This window comes from Periplaneta americana, chromosome 3, assembly GCF_040183065.1.
Source record: "Periplaneta americana isolate PAMFEO1 chromosome 3, P.americana_PAMFEO1_priV1, whole genome shotgun sequence".
Lineage (NCBI taxonomy): Eukaryota > Metazoa > Arthropoda > Insecta > Blattodea > Blattidae > Periplaneta > Periplaneta americana.
In genome coordinates this window covers 7,635,597-7,654,882 of record NC_091119.1, presented here as the reverse complement: position 1 = coordinate 7,654,882, position 19,286 = coordinate 7,635,597, and the positions used below count along the sequence as shown (strand labels likewise).

General features: G+C 33.1%; 1 protein-coding gene across 3 annotated transcripts in view; it reads left to right on the top strand.

Annotated features, from left to right (window-relative positions):
* Positions 1 to 19,286, top strand: part of LOC138695774 (centrosomal protein of 104 kDa) — a 181,544-nt gene that overhangs the window by 117,591 nt on the left and 44,667 nt on the right. For all 3 annotated transcript variants that reach the window (XM_069819960.1, XM_069819959.1, XM_069819958.1), the window contains exons 7-11: positions 1,474 to 1,660; positions 4,621 to 4,747; positions 10,710 to 10,951; positions 13,787 to 13,924; positions 18,948 to 19,079. In XM_069819960.1, the coding sequence (XP_069676061.1) occupies positions 1,474 to 1,660; positions 4,621 to 4,747; positions 10,710 to 10,951; positions 13,787 to 13,924; positions 18,948 to 19,079 (826 nt within the window). The remainder of the gene's footprint in view (positions 1 to 1,473; positions 1,661 to 4,620; positions 4,748 to 10,709; positions 10,952 to 13,786; positions 13,925 to 18,947; positions 19,080 to 19,286) is intronic.

Here is a 19,286-nt window from a genome sequence, read left to right as displayed (position 1 = left end):
CTATCTCAACACCGTCTTAACATTTGGCATTTAAAATAATAACTCTAAGAATTAAATCAAACCATTGCCAAAGGAAAAGTAAAATAAACAAATAAATAAATAAATGGATGCATGGATGGATGGATGGATGGATGGATGGATGAATGAATGAATGAATGAATGAATGAATGAATGAATGAATGAATGAATGAATGAATGAATGAATGAATGAATGAGATCCTGTTTTGTTAATTAAAATGTAAAATTTAAATTTAAAATGTTAAGCTCTTATATTAGGGATGGTGCATCATATGTAATTTTACCTTTTCATTTAAATTCTAGGAGCCAAGAATCAAGACTTCTGAGCCTTCCTAATATTACCCATGTTTCTCAATCCTTATCATTTATCAGTGTTAGATTCATTCTCCCGGCTTTAAATGTTTCTGCTTTAGTAAATTATTATTATTATTATTATTATTATTATTATTATTATTATTATTATTATTATTATTATTAATTACAAAATCTAATAGTATTGATTGTTGTAAATTAACCATTGCAATCCATGTTCTTCAGTTTGTTGTTATTGTCACAATTATTTAGCGTAAATAGTTAATTTGTATCATTGTTGTTCATTTTATTATATTAATTATTGCATCACTCTGCCGAACTTTTATTGGCCAATGGCTGTTGTCCAGCACATAAATATCAATAAACGAATATTATTATTGCAAACCCAGCTTTCTCCAATCTTTCCTATTTTCTGCCTTCCTCTTTGTCTCCTCATAAATGATCCATATATCTTAATGTTGTCTATGATCTGAATCTTCTTCTACCCCGAACTCTTCTCCCGTTCACCATTTCTTCCAGAGCATCCTTCAGTAGGCAGTTTCTTCTTAACCAGTGAACCAACCAATTCCTTTTCCTCTTTCTGATCAGTTTCAGCATCATTCTTTCTTCACCCACTCTTTCCAACACAACTTCATTTCTTATTCTGTCTATCCACTTCAAATACTCCATTCTTCTCCATATCCACATTTCAAATGCTTCTATTCGCTTCTCTTCACTTCGTCGTAATGTCCATTTTCTGCCCCATATAATGCCACACTCCGTACAATGCACTTCATTAGTCTCTTTCTTAGTTCTTTTTCCAGAGGTCCGCAGAAAATGCTCCTTTATTATTATTATTATTATTATTATTATTATTATTATTATTATTATTATTATTATTATTATTATTATTATTATTTGATTAATTCTTTAACTACTTTAACATTTCTCATTCAACAGCGACAATCTCAATATAATTAATACAGTATACCTAATTATATTTACACATTATTGCACACTTAGCAGGTGAGAAGGTATAAATTATGTACGTTTTAGACAAATTTCTGTCTCCATTAAGCAAATGTTACTGGTCATAATTCTTGTGCCCTGGAACCAGTTTTACGTGGCTTAAACACATGCTTTACTTCTTATCTTTCGCGATAGCTCCATGTCAACATCCCAAGACAAGTCCCACGACTAGTCCCACCAATCTGCAACCACAGGGATATCAGCCACCCCCCAATAATCTGCGTGGATCACAGAGACGTCGCAAGCCTTCTGGAGGACAAGGGACCCCGGCCAGAACGAGTTACGAAGCCTATGAAGAACGCACAGTTCCCGCCCTAAGGCAGTGAGTTCATTTCCCAGTAATTAAAAGCAGTTTTAGAAAGATTAAAAATATGGAATTAATGAAAAAGTAAATCAAATGAATTAGATAATATGATAACATTCTTTCTTCTTGCCCTTTCTCTTTAATTCTGCCTCCCTGTTTCTTCTTATCCCTGTCTGCATCTTCTTCCTTAGGTTATCTCTCTTTGTCTCTCTTACAAGTTGCAAACACTGCAGACCTATTTCAACAGGAAACAATGTTGACTAGTATTCGTCAAACTTCATTCTTACAGTGAGATTACTTGCTGGCCTTTATCGAGTCTAGGGGTTTTTGTCACTAACGTTTCATCAACGTAATGATTTGTCACAATTTGTCACAGTTTTTCGTCACGTAACTATAATACGTCACAGTACCAGATTTGTCACAAGAATATATTTTTTTGCCTTAGTTTCCGCATGTCTATCAGCAATAACTTCCAATTCTTTCGGGAGAAAGAAATTTTTTACGATAGGACCTACTGTAAAAATAAAACCCATGAAAACGTTTTTCGATAAACTAACAATAAAAATCAATTAAATGTTTTGCGAAGCCATCAAAATAAAAACCATGGAAACGTTTTGCGATACCACAGAAATAAAAAGTATGGAAACATTTTATGATACTATAAAAACAAAACCCATGGAAACGCTTTGCGATACTGTACAAATAAAAACCATGGAAACGTTTTGCGATGCAATAACACTAAAAATCAATTAAATGTTTTGCGAAACTATCAAAATAAAAACCATAGAAACGTTTTGCGATACCACAGAAATAAAAAGTATGGAAACATTTTATGATACTATAAAAACAAAACCCATGGAAACGCTTTGCGATACTGTACAAATAAAAAACATGGAAACGTTTTGCGATACAATAACAATAAAAATCAATTAAATGTTTTGCGATACCACAGAAATAAAAAGTATGGAAACATTTTACGATACTATAAAAATAAAAACCATGGAAACGTTTTGCGATACCACAGAAATAAAAAGTATGGAAACATTTTACAATACTATAAAAATAAAAACCATGGAAACGTTTTGCGATACCACAGAAATAAAAAGTATGGAAACATTTTACGATACTATAAGAAATAAAAACCATGGAAACGTTTTGCGATACCACAGAAATAAAAAGTATGGAAACATTTTACGATACTATAAAAATAAAAACCACGGAAACATTTTGCGATACCACAGAAATAAAAAGTATGGAAACATTTTACGATACTGTAAAAATAAAAACCATGGAAACATTTTGCGATACCACAGAAATAAAAAGTATGGAAACATTTTACGATACTATAAAAATAAAAACCACGGAAACATTTTGCGATACCACAGAAATAAAAAGTATGGAAACATTTTACGATACTATAAAAATAAAAACCATGGAAACATTTTGAAACACTTTAAAAATAAGAATCATGGAAACGTTTCGTAATACTATGGCAATAAAAACCATGGAAATTCTTTGCGAAACTACAAAAATAAAAACCATGGAAACGTTTGGTGATACTATGGCAATAAAAACTATGGAAATGTTTTGCGATACTATAACAATAAAAAACATGGAAACATTTTGAGACACTATGAAAATAAAAACCATAGAAACGTTTTGGTGATACTATGGCAATAAAAACCATGGAAATGTTTTGCGAAACTACAAAAATAAAAACCATGGAAACGTTTTGAGACACTATAAAAATAAAAACCATGGAAACGTTTTGAGACACTATAAAAATAAAAACCATGGAAACGTTTTGAGACACTATAAAAATAAAAACCATGGAAACGTTTTGAGACACTATAAAAATAAAAACCATGGAAACGTTTTGAGACACTATAAAAATAAAAACCATGGAAACGTTTGGTGATACTATGGCAATAAAAACTATGGAAATGTTTTGAGACACTATAAAAATAAAAACCATGGAAACGTTTTGAGACACTATAAAAATAAAAACCATGGAAACGTTTTGAGACACTATAAAAATAAAAACCATGGAAACGTTTTGAGACACTATAAAAATAAAAACCATGGAAACGTTTTGAGACACTATAAAAATAAAAACCATGGAAACGTTTGGTGATACTATGGCAATAAAAACTATGGAAATGTTTTGAGACACTATAAAAATAAAAACCATGGAAACGTTTTGAGACACTATAAAAATAAAAACCATGGAAACGTTTGGTGATACTATGGGAATAAAAACCATGGAAATGTTTTGCGAAACTACAAAAATAAAAACCATGGAAACGTTTGACAATACTATAACAATAAAAATCATAGAAATGTTTTGCGAAACTATCGAAATAAAAACCATGGTTTCAAATGCATAAGACAACTTGAATCCCTCCTAATGACGTCATAACTAAAGATCCACGCTCTTGAAGTACCAACTTTAATGTCATTCTTCTCTGCTATAATATTTTGTGTATTTCTCTTCATCCAAAACACTAAGGCCTTTACAATTTTGTAGCTAAGAAGCTAAACTTTTTGTGTATATTCACTATACCATTCTTAACAATTCACACTTCCTTCCTAAGTCTTCAACTTTTAAAAGAAGAAAAAAATATTTACTGTATGTAACATAAAATAATTTTAAAAAATGTTGGTGTTATTTTACAAATTATTTTTTCCCTGTTAACTGTAATTATTAAAGAATGAATGCACAATTCTCTTGTTAAAAATATTAAGATATATTGAATTAAATCTGCATGAAGAGTAGAATTCTGAAAATTTTCCCCCTTCCTGTGGAGAACTTTAAAAATCTTGTTTGCATCTAGTCATTCTTTACTACTAGATTAAACTTTACTTCATAATAAATTATAAAAAAATAACTGAAAGTTATACTTCATCAGTGTAAGTTAAAATAATAGTTCATGAAACTGAACTGAAACAACCCCTGTTCACAAAATGTTGTATTTCAGCTGCCACACGAACACGCACAGAGAATACCAACTGGATGGGGCACCTGAAACGCCGACCAGGTCTCGACTTACTGAACGTGAGAAAAAACAGGCTGCTCTACCCATAGCGGTGTTTGGAATCGAATTGGTGAGTAAAGATACACGTAGGTATATAGTAATTTAAAGTATGAAGAAGTCAACGAGAAGATAATCAAATCATTTGTCATCATGCTGTTGATCACTATTCCCTGATATCCTAGGATACGTCAAGTTTATACAAATCATACCTTTCCTCAAATTACTTTCACATGTAATATAAATGTTTAAAGGTCACAGGCTATACCTACATATTTTCCAAAAATTAAAATTGTTAGCTTTCACATTTTGCATTTTACAAGTACAGCGAAACCTCAATTGTAGGCAGTTTGTCCTTAATATTTATAGGTTTTGTTTTTCTTATTTCTTCTTTGGTTATTTTGTATAGTGATGATTATATGGAGGGGGGATATAAATATTAATCGGTTTATTTTATTAGTTCTTATATTAATTTGTAATATCTATAATATTTTTAATTATTAGTCCTACAGTTCTATTCTAGGATGGAGCACATCGACTCAGAGTTCAGCCACCTTACACGGTCCACAAGAACAATGTTCACTATTTCAGGTTCTCATTGTATATTGCAATTCTACCAACAGAGAATCGAGGTAATTTCGTAAATTAGATCGCAAGAATGTAGCAAATAGAAATATTTTAAAAGAAATTAATTTATTGCGGTCGAATTTAAACAACTGATAAATAAATGGACGATTATTAAAACAAGGAAAATTTTATCCTTCTGTGACGTCTTTTTCATCTAAGAACTCTGCAGTCTAGAGAATTAAAAAATACTCATAAATAAAAAAAAGTTAATTAATTATTGCGTGTACCACCGCGTAAAATATACTTCCTTTACATATCACAGTACATACTAATCCTTTGAGAGAGCAAAGAAAGAGCATAATCTCTCCATTGTTTATAGTTGGTCTCTTTACCGTTTTCTGTTTTCAAGAATTGAACTGGAAATAGTATCAAAATCATTGTTGCCAGTAATACTCTTCTTCCACTTCGCTAATGTACTCTCTGGTGTGGACAGTTCTATAGCTAAACTTGCCACACTTTCACCTTTCTTTAGTCTCTCTATCACAGCGAACTTAGTTTTCATCGAGTACGAATTTCTTTTTCCTTTTAAGCGTAGTTGCGCTCAATATGAAACACTCGACTACTACCAAGAGACAACTGGAATTAATTAATTAATTTATTTATTTATTTATTTATTTACTTACTTACTTATTTATTTATTTATTTATTTTACTTACTTATTTAATTACTTATTTTATTATGTCGTTAAAAATAGCAAATAAATTTCCGAGATATCTTTTTAATCTGGAAAGGAAGTCTTTTAACAGACTTGTCTCTGGTTGGTTAATCAACAAACCATTTTATGAAATTAATGAGTTTTTTAATGTCAACGTTGCTGAGAATTTTTGGATTAATTTTATTGTTTTGTTTTTTATAACTGACTTTGTCAATTGCACAATGTTGTGTGCTCTGACTGTACAATACTGAATATACTGAATATACTTACTTAGTTACTTATTTATTTATTTACTTATATATTTACTTACTTATTTACTTACTTACTTATTTATTTACTTATTTATTTACTTACTTATTTACTTACTTCCTTACTTATTTATTTACTTATTTAGTTATTTAGTTATTTATTTATTTACTTATTTATTTATTTACTTACTTATTTATTTATTTAATTTATTTAATTAATTTATTTATTTTTTTATTCATTTATTTTTATGTATTTATTAGTTATTTATTTATTTACTTACTTATTTACTTACTTCCTTACTTATTTTATTTAATTATTTATTTATTTATTTACTTACTTACTTACATTTATTTATTTATTTGCTTACTTACTTATTTATTTATTTACTTAGTTATTTATTTATTTATTTAGTTATTTAGTTATTTACTTATTTATTTATTTACTTATTTATTTACTTATTTATTTATTTATTTTATTTAATTAATTAATTAATTTTTTTATTCATTTATTTTTTATTTATTTATTAATTATTTATTTATTTACTTATTTACTTACTTCCTTACTTATTTTATTTAATTATTTACTTATTTATTTATTTATTTATTTATTTATTTATTTACTTACTTGCATTTATTTATTTATTTACTTAGTTACTTATTTACTTACTTATTTACTTGTTTATTTATTTAGTTACTTATTTATTTATTTATTTATTTAGTTACTTATTTATTTATTTATTTAGTTACTTATTTATTTATTTATTTACTTACTTATTTATTTATTTATTTACTTACTTACTTACTTACTTACTTACTTACTTACTTACTTACTTACTTACTTACTTACTTATTTATTTATTTATTTATTTATTTATTTATTTATTTATTTATTTATTTATTTATTTATTTATTTATTTATTTATTTATTTATTTATTTATTTATTTATTTATTTATTTATTTATTTATTTATTTATTTATTTATTTATTTATTTATTTATTTATTTATTTATTTATTTATTTATTTATTTATTTATTTATTTATTTATTTATTTATTTATTTATTTATTTATTTATTTATTTATTTATTTATTTATTTATTTATACCCAACCTTCGTTCACTCACTTCCCACCCCTACTGCCTTATAAGGAAAGGATAAACAGACATTTTCCCTGCCTAAAATTGAGGTTCCAGTGTATTTCAAAGGAATTAATTAATTTTCTAACACGAGGAGTATTTCTCAGAATTATTTGGAGAGGCTACGCCCCTCTATTAATTTTATTTTATTGGGGGGGGGTGACAACGCCTTTGCCTGAGGGGACATAAAGTGCCTTTCCGCCCTCCCCTCCCCAAATTTGGTGCTTAGTCTATAAGTGTACATTTTTAGGAATTATTGTTACTGAGTTCATATTCTTTGATAAAATACTGCAGTGGTTCCCATGACGACACACTTTACTGAACACCCACGAAATTTTTATTGGGTTATTTTACGACGCTGTATCAACATCTAGGTTATTTAGCGTCTGAATGATATGAAGGTGATAATGCCGGTGAAATGAGTCCGGGGTCCAGCACCGAAAGTTACCCAGCATTTGCTCGTATTGGGTTGAGGGAAAACCCCGGAAAAAACCTCAACTAGGTAACTTGCCCCGACCGGGAATCGAACCCGGGCCACCTGGTTTCGCAGCCAGACGCACTGACCGTTACAGTTGTGGACACACCCATTAAATCGCAACACACTTATATGTTTTTATTAATAATGATATAATAATAATAATAATAATAATAATAATAATAATAATAATAATAATAATAATAATAATAATAATAACAACCAGTGCTTTCCTCTGGAGAAAAAGGTGGTGGAACTCTGTGTAGGATATTTTATAGCGGACGTGGAATTACTGTGAACAGCACGAGAATTTTATCGTTTATAGCTTCCATTTCATCCAACTAAGCAGAATTCAAAGAAAATTATATTAAAAACATAATTACACATATATTTCGGTTGCATGACGAAAAGTGCAAGAAAAAGGTGCCGAAAAGCCGTTCCAGCGCGTTTCGCCAGAAAAAAAGTGCTGATAACAACTTCTATGTAGTGTCGGACATCCAGTGTTGTAGACTGGTTGATGTTAACACGCAATCGAAAATTCTAAAAGAATAAGTAGCAACTTGAGTGGCATTAGAAAAAACAAAGGTATGTGTAAAAAAACCCAACCTATCTATCCTGGATGTCGGATAAAAGATTTTTATTACCGTTTTTTAAAACCCACATATTTAAATTAATGTGAAGTTTGAGCTTGGTGGGTTGCACAGAGTTTTTCTCTATACGTGGCCTTATGTTTGACAGGCCAACACGTAAATCATCTTCAAGATGCAGCAGTCTATTCCTTTGTTTAGATTAAATTATTTTCATGGTAGAAAATGCTGATTCACACAAGTATGAAGTTGAAAACGGCAGTTTTAAATGCCTTTTTTTAGTTTATTCGGCACCATCGACAGATTTGACAAAACATTTCCTCATGCAAAATACTCGGGATTTTGTGTATATTCATCTCCATGCCACATAAAACCATATTGCAAGTATTCATCACTATATTTACGAAATGTAGTAAGTTTTTGTGAACTCTGAAGAGAATTTTCCCTCACGTTATTTGAATTAGCACTGCTGTCATCTAATCGAGAACTTGATTCAGATTGTCTTTTTTCGAATTAAAAATTTGTATATGGTAAAATCTAAATAAACTCTTTTGATAAAATAGTCGCACAATCACCCGTCCATACGTATAGTATATACTGAAACTGACCAATAAGTTCTGACGATTCTAAGCTCTTCTTTATTATTAATTGATTAACTTGCGAACTTACTCGTGTTAATTATGTAAGCATGTACGGCTTACAGCTGTTTCGGTGCTACTTGACACCATCATCAGAGCCTTCTGGGTCTTGGCGTCAATTCGACATCTCTGCCTGTTGTGTGGGTGCGTTCGTATGATGAGGAGTTGTGTCAAATTGTGTGTGTGTTCTGAAATTGATCTGTGTGTTGAGAACTTGATTAGGGTGTGTTTTGGTGTTTATTTCTAAAAGAGTAGAGTAAAGGAATTACTAAGCATTGTCGCAGGTGTTCACTTTCATTCGAATTATTGTTCACGTTTCATTGGTAAAGTCTGTCTCAAAATAAAATGTACCATAAATAAATAAAAAAAAAATGCGTTGCAAAGAGACTTTCTGGATGTCTTAAAATTTATTTTTCAATTCCAAAATTTCGCGACACACTCCAGGGGCTACACCGGCTGGGAACCGCTGAAATATTGTGTGTATAAAAAAATCAGATTTTTCTTTAACGTATATCTATATTGTAGAGTTCCTATCCTGCAGTATAATACCTGAAATACGACAATATCGTAAAGTTTATTTAGGCCCGATTGTATAAACCATTTAATCTTAGATCAGAGGTTAAATTGATCCTTGTTTCAGCTGAACTTGGAATTTTGTGTTGTATAAAGTCTAATCTGAGATTAATTTGTCTCAAACTAAAGTCAACTTTGACTGAAGAAATTTCTCCGATTAAGTTAGATGATCCAAGTTCAGTTATTTCTTTTCTGTTTGAAATATAAGAGTGACAGATTGTGCAAATAAAATATCCATTATTATTAATATTAATAGATATGTTAGGTACATTTATATATATTTCTTTCAATTTCTTGCCTTAATACACAATTATTCTTATATTTTATAAGGCTCTATCGTGTTCAGCAGTATCAAATAACATAACCTATAATTATATTATGTTTATAACAACCATTAATTATTAATGGATATGATAGGTACATTCATAAATGTTCAATTAACTGTATTACTAAACGAAAATTGTCGTTTTATGAAGCTTTATTATGTTTAGCAGTATCAAACACCATAACATGATAACAATTTGGAGAACAGTCAACCTTCTTCTTAGTGTCCGCCATTATTTACATTGCACAAAAAACCAGTGTCTCCAACAGAGTGTACGGAAATTCGCCAAAAAGTAGTTGTAAAGTCGCTAGATTTCTCATTATCAACAAAGAAAGATTAAATTTTGTCACTATGGGGTGCTAAAAAGGTCACTAAATCCCTATTTAAGCAATATAAAAGTTAAAAGAAATTGTTGTTGAAAAAGAGTTGAAGTCGCTAGATTGGCAACACTGAACAAACCTGTCCGCGCATCACGTATTTCACCTGTTTATGCGATGTTGCCAAATCGTTTTCACGTGAACCTAGATTGCATTTGAACCAAGGTAATTTGATCGCAGAAAAGTTTTATACAATAGAAGAAGTGTCTGAACTCTGTTCACTTTTCGATCTTCGATCAAAGTTGATCTTTAGTCAGGGAGTTTTATACAATTAGGCCTTAGTGTTTAGAGCTGAATAAAAATACTGATATTGTAAATACGCTTGGATTTCCTTTAAGAACATGCACACGAATCCTGTAAACGTTGAATAGTTATAAATGTCATTTTCCCACAGGTAGAAAAGTTCTACTCAAAACAGTACTCCGACAAGGAAGATGGTCTGCGGCTACTCAAAGACGAGCTGCGAGCTCTAGTATCGGGAGACAGCACCCTGGACCAGCAGCACAACTCTCCCAACAAGATAGCTCGAGCGGCCATATTCCTTCTGCACCGCGCACTCAGAGACAAAGTCTACGCAGTGTACAGTTTGTCTGCAGAAGCCATCAGACTCTTCTTTACGGAATTTGTGCCCGCTAGGTAAGACTCATCACCACCAGATGAAATGTGCAGCAAGAGAGTTAACTCGGTTAAAAATTCATGCCATTAAAAATGAGATACTATATAATCATACAGTAACTATACAGTAGCGTGCAAATTAATCCGAACACGATATATTTTTACATTTTCTGTCATTGTTGGCCTCACAGCTGCTCATACCGTTTTAATTGACATCTGTAGTACGTGTAATTCCATTGTTGAAGGTCTGTCATTATTTTTTTATAATATGTGACATTTTGCCTGTCGTTTTGTACTTAATAAGCATTTCAGTTGTGTTGAAGACTTAATACTGCAATCCCGTGTACATTCTGTCGTCTTCACAAATGGATACAACTCCACGAAAACGGTCTAAAATTATAACATTAGCAGAGCATTCTTCTATGACACAGAGGCAAATTGCTGCAGAATGTCACATCGGTTTGGCTACTGTTAATTCGATCATAAAACGATACAGGGAGACTGGATCCATCACACCCCAGAAAAAAAGGAAACTGTGACCGGGAAAGGAAGACTTCACCTGCAGATGATCGTTTAATTGTCAGGAAAAGTAAATTAAATCCTAGACTAACTGCTCTCGACTTAACCCGCGAGTTAATGGCTACCACTGGGGCGAATATTCACGTCACAACAGTGTGGCGTAGGCTTTTGGAAGCTGGACGAAGGGCTCGTAAGCCTATTAAGAAGCAACTGCTAACCCCTGTTATGTGCAAAAGCGCTTAATGTGGGCAAAATTACACCAACACTGGACAGTGAATGACTGGAAGAATGTACTTTTTTCCGATGAGTCTCATTTCGAGGTCCACGGCCATCGTGTTTCTTACGTACGGAAAGGATCCGAAAAAGTAACAGCAGCTCATCTCCAACAAGCACCCAAATACCCCCCTAAAGTAATGTTTTGGGGTTGTTTTACACATGAAGGGCCTGGAGCATTAATACCTATCAAGGGAATGATGAATTCTGACAAATATATTCACTTATTGGAAACCAGAATCGTACCCCAGCTGCAAAAATCATTTCCGGATGGCAGAGGTGTGTTCCAACAAGACCTGGCACCATGCCATACGTCTCGAAAAACTACAGAATTCCTCAACAAGAAGAATATTCAGGTACTCCCCTGGCCAGGCAACTCACCCGACATCAACCCCATTGAGAACTTGTGGTCAATTTGCAAAAGAATAATGCAAAAAATGGATTGTTCTACAAAGGAGAAGATGATTTCTGCCCTCATTGGTGTATGGTTTCGCGACGAAGAAATGAAGAATATTTGTAGGAAAGTAGTGGAATCCATGCCAAATCGTCTCAGAGCTGTTATTAGGAACAAGGGAGGCCACATAGATTACTGAGGTATGGTTTAGATCCTTTTTTTATCCCGTTTGAGTGTTTTTGCACAAATAATTACGTTGTTCGGATTAATTTGCACGCTACTGTACTTGTTTTTTTTGAAAGACGGGACATGACAGTTAAGCGGCCGAACTTGAAACTACAGTGCCATGTTGCCAATATGGACTGCCATGCTGCCAGCTGATGGAAGCCACCAATTGTCGTGAAGATGGCTGACATTAAAACATTCATTGACAATTCATGCGGAGGTGAGAAAACAACACAAAAATCGACAGAGAATCAAAGACGAAACGTGCCAATGCTAACATTGTGTGCACAATAAATGTCGCCAAGAGAGCTATTAAGCACTGGCCACGTGGAAGTGCTCAACCGTTGTTACCATAGCAACAGGCCTACCACGCTATGTGACATTCAGTTGTTTTTCCGATCGCAACGCTCCTGTCATGTCTCATCTTTCAAAAAAACAAGTATGAATCAGCCAATGTGAAGTATAAGGTATACATCGACTCTTAGGATAAAAGTTCATATTTTTTTTCCTTAATCTCTTTCAAACTTTTTGGTGACATGATTCTTGGAAGTAAACTAAGTAGTTTATAAAATTCAAACTTGAAAAATCGAATTTGGGGCCTAAAGATTTTTTTTAATTAATAAAATTCTGGACCAACCTAATCCATTAGAGATTAACTTAGGATAAAACTTCTTCCGCCAAAATGATCCTCTACATATGGAGGATGTTACGTACTAAAATTTTGTATTTATCTTGAACCATCCATATAAAAAAAAGCTAAAGATATCCCCGTAACATGCCATGAAGACACTTGGGGGGCATGGAGATAGAGTCCCATGCTTTCCATGACCTCGGCACTAGAATGAGGTGGTGTGGTCGGCACCACGCTCTGACCGCCTTTTACCCCCAGGAAAGACCCGGTACTCAATTTTATAGGAGGCTGAGTGAACCTCGGGGCCATTCTGAAAAGATATGCCATATAAACACTATATATATTTTTTTTGAGAAAAATAATCATAATCGATTGAAAATAACAATTTAACAATATTATCTGTCGTCGAGAAGTTCGATACTCGATCCTTCCTTTAGTACTTTTTAATTTAGAACTTCTATTTCAGGTGAATCTAGAATATTCTAATTAAAACTACTTTAAAAGCTAGAATTCTACCGTCGAGTTATTTTTTATTGGGTTATTTTACGACGTCTGAATGAGATGAAGGTGATAATGCCGGTGAAATGAGTCCGGGGTCCAGCACCGAAAGTTACCCAGCATTTGCTCGTATTGGGTTGAGGGAAAACCCCGGAAAAAACCTCAACCAGGTAACTTGCCCCGACCGGGATTCGAACCTGGGCCACCTGGTTTCGCGGCCAGACGCGCTGACCGTTACTCCACAGGTGTGGACTCTACTGTCGATAATTAACCAATCAATCAATCAATCAATCAATGAAATGATGTCTTGTTGCAGGGTGACTCCAGCTGAAGTGGCCCGCAGTGTGGATCGTCTTCTTCCCGAATTGCTGTCCAAATCAGGGGATCCTACACCCAGAATACATAACATGGCCGTCCACACCATCCTCAGCATGGCTGACTGTCGAGAAGTCAGGTTAGTGCCTAATTAGGAGAGCATTACAATCACTGACCACTGACATTACAGTTTTGACCAAAACTGTGAGCTTTATTTACCCCTAAGACAGTCATGTCAATTGATGCCCATAGGAGCAAGCGCGCGCTTTAGAGCCCAGGAGAGCCTGAGCGCTTTACAGCGGAAAGGAAAGAGACAGACGAAAGAGGTAGTATATGCCGCTTGGTCGAGCTATATTCAGGGATGGCCAGGACTGATTCAATGGATAAAGGGAAGAGAACTTATTAAAACTGTATCCATGGTAATTTTTAGATTTGCCTGAGAAGTATAAGTGCATTATAAGAATGTAAGTTTTGATTTTAATGCTCATTTTTCACAAGTTTGATTTTTATTCAAAAGAAATATTTTCTCAACTTTTCGTATAGAAAAGTGAAATTTTCAGGTATAGGCCTATTTATTTAGTAGCCTTACAGAATCAGGGACTGTCGAAATAAAATTGAATTCAAACGAAAACTTACTAGGCACTTGGTCAGTAATTGATTACTTGTAAATAGTTTCTTTAATCTATCACAAAATATTTCAATATCCAGTAATTTCATCACTATACAATTTTGTTATTCTAGATTTAATTTGTAATTCAGTAAATATAAAATATTCTTTGTTTCTCTATGATAAATTATCTAGCTTTAATTATTCAGGTAATCTTTTCGTACTTTGATTTTATTGTAATTGTAAATTTAATACTAACTGTAATATTATTTGTAATTGTAATTGTAAATTTAATACTAATTGTAATTTTATTGTTGATATTGTAGTTGGAATCTCCTGGTAGAGGGGCAGAGAAGGCCTGACGGCCTTATCTCTACCAGGTTAAATAAATAAATACTACTACTACTACTACTAAATACTACTACTAATGTTTTCGTAAATCTAATGTACCGTATATAATAATAATAATAATAATAATAATAATAATAATAATAATAATAATGATTTATTTTAGCTGGCAGAGTTAAGGCCGTAAGGCCTTCTCTTCCACTCAACCAGTAAAAAGTGTATATACATATGCATGAACTTACAAAGAATTCAACAATTTGATATGTATTACTGAAGATAGTGTATTGACAATTTTGAAAATATTCGCATGGAAATTGTTTGTAAGGAAATGAATTAACAAAGCAACTACTGTTACATCATAAGCAAAAGATACGTGCCCATTGTTGTAAAAATGTCAGATCTATAGCTTCAGCAGATTTCGAGAAAATAATTTAATATTCTGATGATAGGAAGTTGCTCACAAATATCACCTTAAAAGCATAATGCGATAAGAGTTTTGTTATGTAATATTAGTTACACTTAAAACAGATACAGTACCTAGGTAACTTTGCTTTGTACTGTAATATTGTTTTGATTAGTTTATTGATTACTTTTGTAAGGCTAAAGATACCATCAATATAAATTCCAACTTATCATGTCATACTCAATCTCTTTCTTTGGAATATCACTTTCTTTATGAATGATGTGTTTCATCCATTTAGTACAGTATTGTTGTACTACTATGGAATTTAAGTGAATATTCCTTCTTAACTCTCTATTATGTTATTAAGATTTAAAACACAAGTGCAATATTAAGAAATCAGTGTTAGTACTTTTGTTTTACAGACAATATAGATAATATTAAACAGAAAGAAGCCATATAAAAATAACGACATATAATTTCACGTCCCGTTTGAAGTTTGTGCACCACTGTTTTCTTAATCCAACAGGTTGCTTATTCATACACACAACCCTTCCTCTTTCCATACTTAGCGCTTGATGCCCGCGCACGACGTCAAGGTCAGAAAAATGCGCTTGCTTTGACATCACTGCCGTACGATATTATGAAATATGTGGTACACAACTTTTATGAGATCCTAAACATATTTCAAACATTGTGAAACAAATAATTTCCAATAATTCAGCGAAAATAAAAGTGTGAGTTAGTTAATTTTGTGGCCCCTCTCCCTGATGTGGCCTGATTTCTTCTCTCCCACAAACTTTTAATACGGTGTTCTACCATACGTAAGTGAGTAAAATTTTTAAGAACAAGGGTCAAAATTACCGATTTCCATGTCAAAGATAATTACATGAATACCTTATGGCGGACGATAGTACTGTTTTTTTTTTCTGCTTTATATTTGCAAAAAAAAAAAATTATGCAGTACATGTCATATCAAAAAATTGTACTTACACTACAGAATTTTAAATTTATCTACAGTAATATCACTAAAAGTTTTTATTTATCTAGGCAAAATCAAAACTCGAGTGAGATATAATTGACTATTACACATATATATTAATGTACCGAAGTACATATGATATTTCCATGCAGATATTCTGCGTCAACATACGATGAAAGAGTAATGGAACGGAGAAAAATTCTCTCCGGCACCGGGATTTGAACCCGGGTTTTCAGCTCTACGTGCTGATGCTTTATCCATTAAGCCACACCGGATACCCACCCCGGCGTCGGACAGAATCGTCTCAGTTTAAGTTCCAACTCATGAGTTCCCTCTAGTGGCCGCCCTCTGCACTACGTCATAGATGTCTATGAACGTAGGACTGAAGTCCACATATGTGCTGAGGTGCACTCGTTATGAGTGACTACTTGGCCGGGATCCGACGGAATAACCTCCGTCTTAAATCACGAAGTGATTTATGCGTATCATATATATTATTTTAATGTACCGAAGTACATATGATATTTCCATGCAGATATTCTGCGTCATCATACGATGAAAGAGTAATGGAACGGTGTGGCTTAGTGGATAAAGCATCAGCACGTAGAGCTGAAAACCCGGGTTCAAATCCCGGTGCCGGAGAGAGTTTTTCTCCGTTCCATTACTCTTTCATCGTATGATGACGCAGAATATCTGCATGGAAATATCATATGTACTTCGGTACATTAAAATAATATCTATTTCGTGCTTATGCTTACGTGATTTGCAAACAGAACACAATCGTGGAGCGCTGCAATATACGACAGAATATGAGGAAATGGCGTCGTTGTTATGTTTCCATGGTTACCAAGTATCTTTGCGGTTATTTTTATGTTTCCATCGTGAATGTTCTTATTTTATCGCAACGTTTACATTTTTAAGTTACCGCTTACGTTATGTTTAATTTTAATTGTGAATGAGTCAGTACAATTTTTAAGACCAAGGGCCAAAATTACCGATTTCCATGTCAAAGATAATTACATGAATACCTTAGGGTGGACGATAGTACTATTTTTTTCTGCTTTATATTCGCAAAAAAAAAAATTTATGCAGTACATGTCATATCAAAAAATTGTACTTACACTACAGAATTTTAAATTTATCTACAGTAATCTCACTAGAAGTTTTTATTTATCTAGGCAAAATCAAAACTCGAGTGAGATTTAATTGACTATTACACATATATATTAATGTACCGAAGTAGGCCTACATATGATATTTCCATGCAGATATTCTGCGTCATCATACGATGAAAGAGTAATGGAATGGAGAAAAATTCTCTCCGGCACCGGGATTTGAACCCGGGTTTTCAGCTCTACGTGCTGATGCTTTATCCATTAAGCCACACCGGATACCAATCTCGGTGTCGGACAGAATCGTCTCAGTTTAAGTTCCAACTCATGAGTTCCCTCTAGTGGCCGCCCTCTGCACTACGTCATAGATGTCTATGAACGTAGGACCGAAGTCCACACATGTGCTGAGGTGCACTCGTTATGAGTGACTAGTTGGCCGGGATCCGACAGAATAAGCACCGTCTTAAATCACGAAGTGATTTACGCATATCATATATATTATTTTAATGTACCGAAGTACATATGATATTTCCATGCAGATATTCTGCGTCATCATACGATGAAAGAGTAATGGAACGGTGTGGCTTAGTGGATAAAGCATCAGCACGTAGAGCTGAAAACCCGGGTTCAAATCCCGGTGCCGGAGAGAGTTTTTCTCCGTTCCATTACTCTTTCATCGTATGATGACGCAGAATATCTGCATGGAAATATCATATGTACTTCGGTACATTAAAATAATATCTATTTCGTGCTTATGCTTACGTGATTTGCAAACAGAACACAATCGTGGAGCGCTGCAGTATACGACAGAATATGAGGAAATGGCGTCGTTGTTATGTTTCCATGGTTACCAAGTATCTTTGCGGTTATTTTTATGTTTCCATCGTGAATGTTCTTATTTTATCGCAACGTTTACATTTTTAAGTTACCGCTTACGTTATGTTTAATTTTCATTGTGAATGAGTCAGTACAATTTTTAAGACCAAGGGCCAAAATTACCGATTTCCATGTCAAAGATAATTACATGAATACCTTAGGGCGGACGATAGTACTATTTTTTTTTCGGCTTGATATTCGGAAAAAAAAGAAAAAGAAAAAAAAAAGAAAAAGAATTATGCAGTACATGTCATATCAAAAAATTGTACTTACACTACAGAATTTTAAATTTATCTACAGTAATCTCACTAGAAGTTTTTATTTATCTAGATAAAATCAAAACTCGAGTGAGATTTAATTGACTATTACACGATTAGAAGAAAGTATATAAAGATTAGATTGATAACTCAGTCCCAAGGGAAAAAATGGAACTCTCTGCACCAAAATCCACAGTTAATTCCCGATTTACCACGAAAATCGTCTGTAGCTGCATTTAGATTGGCAACAGGCCATGATTGTTTGGCCAAACACCTGCATAGAATTGGAATATATCAGTCCCCTAACTGCCCATTGTGCAACTCAAACCAAGAAATGGATTCGGAACACCTCAAAATCTGTGCTTCAGTGGCTAGTCATGATAATATCTTTGAAAAATATTGGAGTGCAAGAGGTCAAATGACTTTATTGTCAAACGGCTGGCATTAGAAAACAACAACATAAAGATTAGAAGAAATTAAAGTACTCTAATATAATAAAATATTAATTGACTTATTAAAATTCTATTTCACTAATGTTACCTTCACCAAAACGTTGATTTGATGTACACTTCTGTTGCAGGGATCTGCATTTAATTCCCGTTCACCTAAGCCGACCTCTCACAAGCAGCACGCACCCTAGACTAGCTCTGAGTCGACTAGAGATGGTCGAACAACTTGTGCTCAATCAAGGTATCTCCACTGAGAAGCAGAGGTAAGCGTTTCAGAGAAGAAAGATATTGTTCAGACATATCCAGACGTTTATACAGGGTGATTCAGTATGATTACACAAGAATTAGGGGATGCTCTACAGCAGCAATTCTTAAACTGTGATCCGCGGACTCCTGGTTGTCCGAGAGTTAATAGTTCGCAAGTGAATTTCAAAACTTAAATTTCATTTCTTATTTCATTACGAACACGG